Source organism: Hordeum vulgare, chromosome 5H (genome assembly GCF_904849725.1).
Source record: "Hordeum vulgare subsp. vulgare chromosome 5H, MorexV3_pseudomolecules_assembly, whole genome shotgun sequence".
NCBI classification, from domain to species: domain Eukaryota; kingdom Viridiplantae; phylum Streptophyta; class Magnoliopsida; order Poales; family Poaceae; genus Hordeum; species Hordeum vulgare.
Window position 1 is genome coordinate 234294843 of NC_058522.1, and position 13228 is coordinate 234308070.

The window sequence follows — 13228 nt, forward strand, 5'->3', positions numbered from 1 at the left end:
TGTAGCCACGACGTATAAAAGGAGGAGCTCTTTACTGTGCAGAGCAGCAAGAACCGGCTGGGTGGATAGCAGAGTTTTTAGCTCGACAAATGCAGCTTCTTCTACACGAGTCCACTCGAAAGTATCTGACTTTTTCATGAGCCGATACAATGGAAGAGCTTTCTCGCCGAGTCGAGATATGAATCTTCTTAATGCTGCCAAACATCCTGTAAGCTTTTGGACATCGTGTACCTGCACGGGGCTTTTCATTCGGACGATTGTCCCGATCTTTTCGGGGTTAACGTCGATTCCTCGTTCGAAAATGAAGAAACCGAGTAACTTGCCACTGGGAACACCGAATGTACATTTGGCTGGGTTTAGTTTGATATCGTACCTACGATGGTTGGCAAATGTTTCTACCAAGTCAGTCAGTAGGTCGGAACCTTTGCGTGACTTGGCAACGCTATCATCCATATATGCCTCCATGTTCCGACTGATCTGATCGAGGAGGCATTTTTGGATCATGCGCATGAAAGTGGCTCCTGCATTCTTTAAACCAAAAGGCATGGTGATGTAGCAGACGCACCCAAACGGGGTGATGAAGGCTGTTTTTATTTCATCTGGACCATATAGACGGATCTGATGGTAACCAGAGTAAGCATCTAAAAAGGACAATCACTCGCATCCCGCAGTCGAGTCGACTATTTGATAGATGCGTGGGAGCGGGAGGTGATCTTTCGAGCAGACCCGATTGATATGCTTGAAGTCGATGCACATTCGGAGGGACTTGTCTTTCTTTGGCACCATGACGACATTAGCTGGCCACTCGGAGTGGTAAACCTCGCGAATGAACTTGGCTTCCAAGAGCTTAGCCACCACCTCGCCGATTGCTTTTCTTCTCTACGTGGCAGACCGACGCAGATGTTCCTTGACGGGTCAGACTTTGGGATCAACTTTCAGTCGGTGCTCAGCCAGTTCTCTGGGTACACCAAGCATGTCAGCAGGCTTCCATGTGAATATGTCCCAGTTCTCACGACGGAACTGGATGAGCTCGGCTTCCTATTTGGGGTCGAGGGTTGTGGAAATGTTGGTCGTGGATGCACTGGGATCCGTCGGGTGGATGCTCACTTTCTTGCTTTCTCCCGCCGACTGGAATGCAGACTCGGAAGTTGGTTTCTTCGAGCGCATCAGCTCGGCGGGGTCTGCTGTCTTCCGATATTCATCAAGTTACACCATTGCCATCTGCTGATCGGTTATTCTGGAACCCTGCTGCAAACATTCCTCTCCTTGCTGTCGATTGCCCGTGATGGTGATGACTCCTTTTGGCCCTGGCATCTTCATCTTCAAATATACGTAACATGGTCGGGCCATGAAACGCACATATGATGGGCGGCCGAGAATGGCGTGGTAGGCGCTCTCGAAGTCAACCACCTCAAACGTGAGCTTTTCCTTTCGAAAATTCTTTTCGGAGCCGAAGACGACATCCAACACTATCTGGCCGAGTGACTTGGCCTTCTTCCTGGGAATCACTCCGTGGAACTGCATGTTGCTCTCACTGAGCTTAGACATCAAAAAGCCCATTCCTTTGAGAGTGTCGGGGTACATGATATTCAAGTCGCTTCCTCCGTCCATTAGAACCTTGCGGAGTCGAACACCTTCCACCACCGGATCAACGACTAGAGCATGCCTTCCCGGGATGGGCACATGGGGTGGGTGATCCAACTGATCAAAAGTGATGGTAGTCTGCGACCACATGAGAAATGTTGGAGCGGAAGGAGATGCCATGTTAACCTCTCGGTTGACCACCTTCATACGACTCTTGCTTTCAATGTCAGAAAAGATCATAAGAGTGGGATGGACTTCTGGGAAAGGATCTTCTTTCTCTTCATCTTCCTTTTCACAGTCTTTATCACTCGACTGATCTTCTCTGAATTTCTGGATCAACAGTCGACATTGTCGAGTGGTATGCTTCGGCACTATAGTATTGCCTTCTTCATCCGTTTTCATGTTGATTGCACACGGCAAATCAAGGACATCTGGTCCCGACTGCTTTTTGGATTTCTTGGGAGGGAACTGACTCTTACCCTTTCCTTTGTACTTTCCTCCTGCGAGAGCAGCTGCTTTTGCCTGCGGAGTGCGCTCAACTTTCTGCTTCTGTTTCCGATTGGAGTTGGCATCTCCGTCGACTGCTTTGTTTTTGCCGCTGCTGAGGCGGGCTTCTTCTTCTCCATTGGCATAGCGGGTTGCTATCTCCATCGTTTTGCCCATGGACATATCTCCTGTCCGACCAAACTTCAAGTACAACTCCCTGTACCTCATGCCTGCCGTAAAAGCACAGAGTCCTTGATGCTCGGTGACATTCTCAACCGCGTGGTAGAGAGTGGTCCAGCACTGAATAAAATCGCGCAGAGACTCATTCGGCTTCTAGATACAGTGTTGTAGCTCTGTGAGGCCAGCAGGGCGTTTTCATGTGCCCTCGAAGGTCCTGATGAATATCCGAGCCAAGTCTGCCCAGCAATATATACTTGACGGAGCTAATTGATTCAACCTAGCTTGGGTTGAACCATCCAACATCTCTACTATTAAAGCAAGATGTGCCGTCGTGATGGTTCAACCTCCTCGATGGTTCGACCTCCCAACGCTAACGTTCGCTACCCTCCCACCCATGTTCCACCACCGATTTTTATTCAACCCTTCAAAAACCAGTCGGTTTAATTAAAAAAATCTCTTTCTTCCACTGCGATTGGAAAATCCGCTGGCACCTCCCCCGCACGACGCATCCAACTCCTAGCCCCCAATTTCCCCCACTGCATCGCTCCTGCCGCTCCCCTCCTTGCCGGGACGACCCTCATCTCAGCGGCGGCCAGATCTGCGCTGCGCAGCTTCCCGCCGCGTTCGACTGGTTCAAGGATGCGGGCGGTGGGGCGGACGCGTATCTCTACGATGACCTGGACGTCTTCGCCATCCTGGCGCTCCTCGACTCCCGCTTAGCATGCAAAAGAACAATCTTTTGTCCTGCATGGTAACAAATTTCTAGGGAAAGACCTGTCATTTTTTTCAGAATGACTTATTGAGGTTTGATTCCAGCATTGATTCGTCGAAGCTTGTCCTAATCTTGGTTTTCAGCATTATTTTCCTCTTTGATAATGGTTGTTTAAAAAACTTAGGGGCAGTGCATTGGTTGTAAATTTTCTCAAAAATATATGGCATCTCTTGTTCATTGCTATCCATAATTTCCACACAAAGCTTTGTGATCTTTGTCAGGTAAGCATGCTAATTTCTACAGTAATTAAAATGGCATGCCGTTTGTCCAGGTAATAAACTGCGGCATTCTTAATTTTTGAATTATGATATAACCCCAGTGGAGAAAGAAACGATATTAGACAAGGGAACTCATAGGCATACTGTTTACTACTAAAAGATCAATCTTTGGCTTCTTATAATTATCAAGTGTTGAAGCTTTCTTATTCTCGTTCTCTCTCTATCTCTGGTCTACAAGGCCGTGCTGCGGCTGCTGGTACAGGCACGTGCCATGGCTGGCTTAGATGGTCATCACGCTAGCTACATACATCCTGAAGTAGGACCCCTCATCAAGAAGAAATGAATACTTTTCTACAGGTAATTTCATGAATGATGATGATACAAAATCATCATGGAATATTACTATAAGATCATAGTATGCATTTTCTTTGTTTGATATATGTATATTACATCTCTATGTTTATGCTCATGACATCAATAATATATTACTTCCTAGAGACAGAATAGATACATTATCACACATTTTATATGTTTGCTTCAAACTCAAGATTATAATATTTACTTACCAATCTTTTGCAGGTTTTGAGGTTGCTCCATGCCATATTGTTGAGCTTCGTAAAAATGGAGAGGGGACTTGTTGCGGATTCATCATCTTTGATCTCACATCTTGTAAGGTGATTACTGTAATATAGAATTTGTAAAAGAATTCCATATCTTCCGTGTTTGCACTGAGTATCTTAGTTTATTTTTGGAAATGGAAGGGTAGCAGTATGTTTTACTAGTGTCATGCAGAAAATGTTCTATTGCAGTATTACTATTGAGGCAAAAGTAATCAAGAGAGCATATAATAAGCTTGCCTTGGATGCTTTGGTCATTCAGTAAGATTTATTGCCAGAACAGAAAAGTTGCTTTTGTTTCTTCCCACTACTTGTAATTTCATTAATTTTCACGTTAAAGTGGAACACGTATTAATGTACTTTTGTTGTTCTGTTCTTTATTAGTTGCCAATAAGGATGAGCTGATGGTGAGATTATTTGCTGAAATGGTATTCAGTTCTAAGGCTAGCATAATAAGAAATGAAGATATTACCCATATTATCAATAGAGGAGAAGAGACAACATCACAACCTGATGCAAGAAAACTCCTCACATTAGTTCCCATGCTTTAAGATTTGTCTCTTGTAGAAGTTACTCCCTCCGTTCCTAAATATAAGTCTTTTTAGAGATTCGATTAGAGAACTACATACGGATGTATATAGACATAATTTAGAGTGTAGATTCACTCATTTTGCTCCGTATGTAGTCTCCTAATGAAATCTCTTAAAAGACTTATATTTAGGAACGGAGGGAGTATATTCTAAATGTTCTGCCAACTCCTAACAACATTGCTTGATAACCACAGTGAGCGTATGATGTTTTATGGGCCTCTCGAGAAGTACCCAATTTGTGGTGGTCAGCTTGAGTGCAAGGGGTGGAAATACAAGTACACTGGCAAATACAGTGAGTGGGCAAGCTGCATTTTCAGCAGCAATAGTCCTCCAAGGAAATCTGATCCTATAAAGGTGCCGGAGGATGTCAGCAATGGTTTTTTCAACAAGGTAATGAGGCCACACTCTTCCGGGTATTTATGTACCACTGCTGCATTCACTTTGTGAACGGTCAACAATTTGAAATAATTTGCTTGATCCCCTCCAGTGGCTGAAGCAGCAAGAAGGGAAGGGGTACCCTAAGCGTGATGTGGATGAAGAGGCCCATATCTTCTCGGGCATGATGGTTGCGCTGTTTGGACGGATGTCGCGCTCACACGTATTGTACCTGAACACTTACCCCCTTCTACATTACGATTATGTGTTGCATAAATCCGATTCTATTGCTTCTGAAAATGGCCAGGCTTATTTCAAGGAGCAGATTCTGAACCATGGAGGACAAGTGAATAATTCCGTGCTTGGTGGGTATCATGTAGTACTATCCTTTCTGTTGTATCATCTATGAACTGCTGCCATTGCTGATGTCTGTGCCTTTGCATTGCACGTGTCACATGTGTAGTTGCTTCTCCAGCTGAGAGAGACAAGGGAGGCTTAGCAGGATTTGCTGAAGCACTATAATAATCCCTTGGTGACCACTTTCTTATCTTCCATTGTAGTCCATGTTGTGTTTAGCACATATGAAAGCCGTCCATTTCTATTTTTACTTTTAAAAAGGAATGCTTGCATGCACATTACCCTTTCTGATCATGTGTTCATTGCACAATTGGACCATGCATCCGCAGGGAGCGCGGAACTCCTGTAGTGAGTGAGAACTGGATAGTCGATAGCATTCAGAAGAAGGAAGCCCAGCCATTGACTGCTTATGATATTGTATCAGATGTTGTTCCGGAGGGCAGAGGACTGCCGCTGGACAAGCTTGATCCAAGCGAGGAAGCCATCGAGACTTTGGCGGTAGAGGTAATTAGTTTCCTTTAACTTTTGCACTTATAATTGCAGCTTCAGTCGGGTAATCAATAGCTCTGTTTTGGTTGGGCAGCTGAAACTTGCTGGAAAAAGATCGGTGCACAAGGACTCTAAAATGGGCAAAGACGGCAGGTGTATCTTTGAGAAGGATGACATCATCTACAATTGTGCCTGTTCAATTTGCGACTTAGGATCCGAGACTAACCAGTATGTACTTCTGTGTTATCTATCATGTGTGTTGAGGCCTTAGTGGAGGTGAAGTGTACACTGATTTGAGCACTTGCAAACTGTTCTATCTATGCAGGCTCTGCATTATGCAGCTGATCATGCTACCTGAAGAACACCTGCACCTTTTCTACAAGAAGGGTCCAATTGGCCATGATCATATGGCAGAGGAACGAGTCGAGGATTTTGGTAACCGTGTCAACGATGCTATCAAGGAATTTGCCCGTCTGTTCAAGGAGGTTACTGGAAATGATTTCGAGCCATGGGAGAGAGAAAACAAGTTTGAGAAGAAGAGTATGAAGATGTACCCCTTGGACATGGTACATCTTTCAGTTTCTTTCTTTTCTGATTCCATGCTATGGAGTAGCACCCAGAAACATAACTGTTTTCTCTCTCCTTATCAGGATGTTGGTTTCGAGGTGCGTCATGGAGGTGCGTCACTTCGTCAGCTGGGAGCTGCAGCAGCACACTACAAGCTTGACCCTGCCATTTATGTTCTTCTAAAGCAATTGTGCGGCCAAGAAATATACAGGTGTCAGTTAACACATGTTCATGTTTCTTGGGGAATCGTTTAACTTGCTGAATAGTTTAGTCGCCTACAATTTAGTGGCTCTCTGTTTGTCGGAGAGATCATAACAAATATGATACCTACTGGTTTGTGTCACAGGTATGCTTTGACAGAGATGGCCCAGGATCTACCTGACCTTCCTATTGGGATGCTTACAAATGCCCATTTGAAGAGAGGTTTGTTTGCCCTTCAACATTTCTTATTGTTGCATTTATCGGCCTGTATCTTTCTTCAAGTATGTACAAGTTGTTGTTGAGACTGTGAATATGATTCTTCCCACTACTTGTAATTTCATTAATTTTCATGTTAAAGTGGAACACGTATTAATGTACTTTTGTTGTTGTGTTCTTAATTAGTTGCCAATAAGGATGAGCTCATGGTGAGATTATTTGCTGAAATGGTATTCGGTTCTAAGGCTAGCATAATAAGAAATGAAGATATTAACCACATTATCAATAGAGGAGAAGAGACAACATCACAACCTAATGCAAGAAAACTCCTCACATTAGTTCCCATGCTTTAAGATTTGTCTATTGTAGAAGTTATATTCTCTCATGCAAACATAATTTTTATTTTCTTAAATGAAAAATAGACTGGTAATATATATTTCTGACTGGAAAAATTACACTAATAGTCTTTCCTCATACAGTAGATTGTATTTCTTTTAGTTTGTTAATAATTTCTTTAAAAAGTCAAATACATACATGGTTCATTCCAGTACTGTTTGTTTCATAGTGGTTACATTTATTTATATTTTCTGTTATATTAAATTGTTCGCTAATCATTGTGACATGACATGATATCTGAAGTTAGTGTGTTAATATGTTAAGTAAGAGGCATGCTACTTGTTTACTACTCCCCCCATCCCAAATAAGTGACTCAACTTTGTACAAATTTTAAAGTTAGTATAAAGTTGAGTCACTTGTTTTGGGACGGAGGGAGCATTTTTTATCTTGTAATATTACCTCTTCTGTCACAAAGTACATACTCTGCTTTGTTTTCTTCTGGCAAAAAGTATATACTCTACTTTGTACATAAAGTATTATTGTATGTTCCATGGTGGATCAAGTAGAAGAAGATGGAGACGCAAACGGTTTTGACCAACATATAGCTATTCAATTCAATCTTGCAATTGAGGTTTGAGCCTCGAGAATCAGTCTTGCAGAACAATTGCAACGGTGTGATCAGTAGATTGTTTAACAAAAAACAACTGAAAAGAGCCATGGGAGCAGAGAAGGTTGTTTGTTTCTCTTCTTAGTTTTGCTATTTTTAGACAAGCTGCTTTTGCAGCACTTGTATGCACACAAAAAGTATTCCTCTCGAACATGTATGTATGCACAAAACAAGTATCATGCATATTGGTATGATGAGAATTATGTCCATTTGCCTTCGGTTTTGTGTCTCTTCTCATACACACTTCTCCATTATTCACTCTTTTTAAAAGTTGTTTTTCTTTCTCATACACACTTTCCTTCTTCTTCTTTATTTATGGAAGTGGGAAATGTGCTCATGTGCTTGTTGTTTTTTTATTTGGTAGATTTTCCGGAGTTCTTTTGATTAAGGCGTAATACATAATTTTGATATATATACGACACTGGCATAAAGGCATGTCTTCTCATATACTAGGCTCCTAATCCCAGTCTCAAGGTTATTGCATAGCTCTTACAACAAGGAAGCACCCCTTTCCCAAGTATAGGTTGGATATCCAATTACAAAAGTCAAATATAAGGCGTTGGCAACCCATGATGTAGAAAATTATGCAAGCACACATATATATTTTTCTGTTGATCAATGAAATAAAAATAAATTGACGGTAAATGAAAATAGTGATTTAATTGCAAAGAAAAGGATAACAATATTGTTTAGTTTTCATGAGGATTCTGAAGGTATACTTCAGAACTGGTGTTGAACCAGAGTATATGCATGGCACCGTAGCAACGCACGGGCAACAGACTAGTCAAGGGTAAGTGTTTCATCGCGACGTTGTCGTCACCGCCGCCGATCTGAATTGCCACTCGGTAACCATCTAACCACGTTTCTGGCTTGGATTCTCCGGTGAATTTGCTTATCCCGGTCGCCAACCTGAAGTTGGGGGAGTATCAGCAGAGTGGATTGCTCGACTAAAGCATTCAGGACCAGAAATGACGGATCCACTTCCACTCGGACGATCTCTGTCGTAACCGTCACGGTGGGCTCGGCTTCTATCAACTTTCTTCTGAGCGATATAATCCCTTGCATCACGCCTCTGGTCGCATTCATCGCCGCCCCAGCACCTATCGTCGTAGTGCCGGGGCATGTACGATCCACTCCGCAGGGGAGAGCCCAAACGATGGCAATCATCGCGATTGAACCGAGGGGGGAGTGGATTCCGCCCCTGGTCTCTGTAACGATCATCTCGGTGATCTCCTCCTCTGCGACGCTGAGGAGAACCCGGATTGTAAACTGACCAATAAGTATTTGCTCAGGCGGAGTTGTTGTGTAGATTATTGTGAAACTGAGAAACAACAGAGTTCTGCTATTGTGCAGCCTACAGCAAAGTGCGGATCTTCTCTAAACGTCTGCATGCCTCTGAATCAGTCGGCTGGATGGAGTCTAAAATCCTTGCGGCGGCAGCTAAGTTGAGGACAGGTGTGCGGAATACCTCGATGTTGCTCTGATGGGAACATCGATCGGAAGTAGGAGGGCGCTGATGGGGCCATCCACCCGACGTCTCCTCTGTCTCCCTCTTGTCCCGACCGGTCTTGGGCAGACTCTCATGTGAGCTGGCCATGAACACTTCCGCCACCGGACTGCAACTCTCGCACTCGGAAGAGAAATCAATCGGAACTGACGCCGAGTGATAGGTGGCCCGCGGAGCTGCAGCTGGCTCGATGGCTGCCACCTATGGTGATGATATCTGACGTGCCAGTGCGTGACGTACCCAGCGATGGAGCCGCGAGTGACCAGATCGCTTGCTACGGCGCGTGATAGGGAGCGCAACTGACAACAGAGTCGATGGCTGACGGAGAAGAACTCTGCAGGAGCTAGCACGAAAGTGCGTCGCCCCGCGAATTGGAAGCGCCTCGACATCGAGAGGCGCATCCTGAAGCCATGCTGAATCATCAGCGCCGAAGAAGATCTCGCGGCCCAAGCACAAATCGCCGTCGGCAGACATGGTGAAGGAGTGAAAACGCAAACTTGCCGGAAGTCGCCTAGACGCCTGCCCCATGGTGAGCGCCAACTGTCGTGGTAATAAGTCTGACAGTAGATGAGTAGGGCAGAGTCCTAGCTACGACAAGGTTGTATGAGTTTAGGCCCCTCTGCGGTGGAGGTAAAAGCCATACGTCTCAGTGCTCTCGGAGCTATATGTCGAGTGGAATATGGTGTTACAGGAATGCGAACCCTTGTGCCAGAGGGGAGGGGTGGCTTATATAGAGTGCACTACCCCTCATAAGTGTCCAGCAGACAAGGGTGCGGTAAGTAGAGTTGAATGTATGCGTTACACGTAACGTACGCTATTATAGACAATAACTGTGAATGCCAAACGTATGTCTGTTGATCTCCCTAGACGGTTGCTGATACTACTGAATGTACTCTAGTCACCATGCATACGTTTGTATTCCGAGTTGTTCTCTGCCGAATGGATAAGAGGTGGTCTTCATCCAGTCGGTATATCTCTTGAGGTTTGTAACCAATAATGAGGTTCCCTTGTGTAGGACTTATAGGACAGGCCTATGACCCTACCCTAGGACTATAACCCCATCACCGATAAGGTACACATCAATAACATGTATATCATATCTACCTTGTTTGGCGTTGGCCGCCTTCTTATCGGCCAGATACTTGGGGCAATTGTGCTTCCAGTGACCCGTCCCCTTGCAATAATAGCACTCAGTTTCCGGCTTAGGCCCAGCCTTTGGTTTCTTTGTTGGAGGGGCAACAGCTTTGCCACTCTTTTTGGAGTTACCCTTCTTGCCTTTATCATTTTTCTTGAAACTAGTGGTTTTATTGACCATCAACACTTGATGCTATTTCTAGATTTCTGATTTTGCAACTTTCAGCATCGCAAACAGCTCACCAGGTGACTTATTCCTCCCTTGCATGTTATAGTTCAACATGAAGCCTTTATAGCTAGGTGGCAGCAATTGAAGAATTATGTCAGTGATAGCTTCTTGCGGGAGTTCAATCCCCAGCTCAGCTAGACGGTTTGAGTACCCAGACATTCTGAGCACATGTTCATTGACACACGAATTCTCCTCCATTTTGGAAGCATAGAACTTATCGGAGGTCCCATACCTCTTGATCTGGGCATTCTTCTCAAAGATAAACTTCAACTCCTGGAACATCTCATATACTCCATGATGTTCAAAACGTCTTTGAAGTCCCGGTTCTAAGCCCAATAAAATTGCACATTGAACTAGTGAGTAGTCATCCTTACGTGCTTGCCAAGTGTTCAAAACGTCATGGTCAGCCGTAGCGGGCGGTTCATCTCCTAGTGCTGCATCAAGGACATAATTCTTATGGCCAACAGTGAGGATAAGCCTCAGATTATGAGCCCAGTCAACGAAGTTGCTTCCATCATCTTTCAACTTAGCTTTCTCTAGGAACGTATTAAAATTCAGGGTTGCTACTGCGCGAGCCATTGATCTACAACATAAATAGTTGCAAAGATTACTTAGACTATGTTCAAGATAATTGAGTTTAGCTAATCGTATTACTACTAAACTCCCACTCAAATATAAATCCCTCTAGTCATTCGAGTGTCGCATGATCCAAATTCACTAACTCAAGTCCGATAATCACGTGAGTTGAGTATAGTTTCAATGGTGAACATCTCCATGTTGATCATATCAACTATATGATTCATGCTCAACCTTTTGGTCTTATGTATTCCGAGGCCATGTCTGTACATGCTAGGCTCGTCAAGTTTAACCCGAGTGTTCCGCGTGTGCAACTGTTTTGCACCCGTTGTATGTGAATGTTGAGTCTATCACACCCGATCATCACGTGGTGTCTCGAAACGACGAACTGTCACAACGGTGCACAGTCAGGGAGAACACAATTTTATCTTGAAATTTTAGTGAGAGATCACCTTGTAATGCTATCATCGTTCTAAGCAAAATAAGGTCCATTAAAGGATTAACATCACATGCAAGTCATAAGTGACATGATATGGCCATGAACTTGTGCTTCTTGATCTCCATCACCCAAGCACTGGCATTATATCCATCATCACCGGCGCCGCACCATGATCTCCATCATTGTGTCGCCATCGTGGTTGTCGTGCTATCTATGCTATCACTACTAAAGCTATAACCTAGCGATATAGTAAAAGCATGTGCAAGCACAAACGTTAGTTTAAAGACAACCCTATGGCTCCTGCCGATTGCCGTAGCATTGACGTGCAAGTCGATATTAACTATTACAACATGATCATCTCATACACACAATATATCATATCATGTCTTTGGTCATATCACATCACAAGCATACCGTGCAAAAACAAGGTAGACATCCTCTAATTTTTTGTTGCAAATTTTATGTGGTTGCTATGGGTATCTAGTATGATTGCATCTTACTTAAGCAAAAGCCACAATGGTGATATGCAAATTTCTATTTAACCTTCTCCAAGGACCGCCTCGGTCGAATCCGATTCAACTAAATTGAAGAAACAGGCACCCGCCAGTCAACTTTATGCAACAAGTTGCATATTAGTTGATGAACCCAGTCTCTCGTAAGTGTACCCACTTCGATTCAACAATACCGCTAAATCAAGAAAAGACTAAGAAGGGCAGCAAAACGAACATCAACACCCACAAACTCCTTTGTGTTTTACTCGAGATATCATCTACGCATGAACCTAGCTCCGATACCACTGTTGGGGAACGTTGCATGGGAAACAAAAAAATTCCTACGCATACGAAGACCTATCATGGTGATGATAATCTACGAGAGGGATATCAGATCCACATACCCTTGTAGATTGCTAAGCGGGAACCGTTAATAAACGCGGATGATGTAGAGATACGTCTTCGCGATTCAAATCGCCGTCCCACGATCCGCCCCGATCAAGTACCGAACGGACGGCACCTCCATGTTCAGCACATGTACAGCTTGATGACGATCTCCGCCTTCTTGATCCAGCAAGAGAGAAGGGGAAGTAGATGAGTTCTACGGTGGCGTGATAGCGCGCCGATGGTGGTGGTGAAGCTATTTCTGCAGGGCCTCGCCTAAGCACCGCAGAAAACCGATCTAGAGGAGAAACCGTGATCTAGAGTTGAGGTAGCGCGTGGCTGAAAATATTGTGTCTGAAAAAAACCTCACGCCTCTAGTATATATAGCAGGAGAGGAGGGAGGTCGTCGGCCCTAGGGCTTCCCCTTTGGGCGGCTGAAGTGGGACGAGAGGAGGATTCTGATACGTCTCCAACGTATCTATATTTTTTGATGGTTCCATGCTATTATCTTGTCAACTTTGGATGTTTTGTATGCATGAATACGCTATTTTATATCTTTTTGGGACTAACCTATTAATTTAGTGCCACGTGCCAGTTTCTATTTTTTCCGTGTTTTTGACCTTTTTCAGAGAAGAATATTAAACGGAGTCCAAACGGAGTAAAACCTGCGGAATGATTTTTTCCATAACAGAAGATACGCAGGGGACTTGAGAACCAAGGCAAAGGACCCAGGGGGAGGTCACAAGCCCCCTATTCACGGCCTGGGGGGCCGCGCCTAGCAGGCTTGTGGGCCCCCCGTGGCTCCTTTGCCCT

At 44.2% G+C, this 13228-nt stretch overlaps 1 protein-coding gene across 1 annotated transcript; it reads left to right on the forward strand.

The window, feature by feature from the left end:
* Window positions 1–4648: 4648 nt before the first annotated feature.
* LOC123396541 (protein ADP-ribosyltransferase PARP3-like) lies at window positions 4649–7005 on the forward strand. Its single transcript, XM_045091453.1, has 10 exons — window positions 4649–4837; window positions 4935–5045; window positions 5130–5187; window positions 5271–5340; window positions 5509–5683; window positions 5763–5896; window positions 5994–6234; window positions 6319–6446; window positions 6582–6658; window positions 6839–7005. Exons 1-10 carry the CDS (start codon window positions 4649–4651, stop codon window positions 7003–7005), a joined length of 1350 nt encoding a protein of 449 aa, XP_044947388.1.
* Window positions 7006–13228: the final 6223 nt, after the last annotated feature.

What these genes read in the sequence shown, in the direction of transcription:
- LOC123396541 (XM_045091453.1), top strand. Translation starts at nt 4,649, where the DNA reads ATGATGTTTTATGGGCCTCTCGAGAAGTACCCAATTTGTGGTGGTCAG. An exon ending in GACGGATGTCGCGCTCACAC is followed by an intron (nt 5,046 to 5,129) that starts GTATTGTACCTG and finishes GAAAATGGCCAG; the next exon opens with GCTTATTTCAAGGAGCAGAT. An exon ending in TCGAGACTTTGGCGGTAGAG is followed by an intron (nt 5,684 to 5,762) that starts GTAATTAGTTTC and finishes TTGGTTGGGCAG; the next exon opens with CTGAAACTTGCTGGAAAAAG.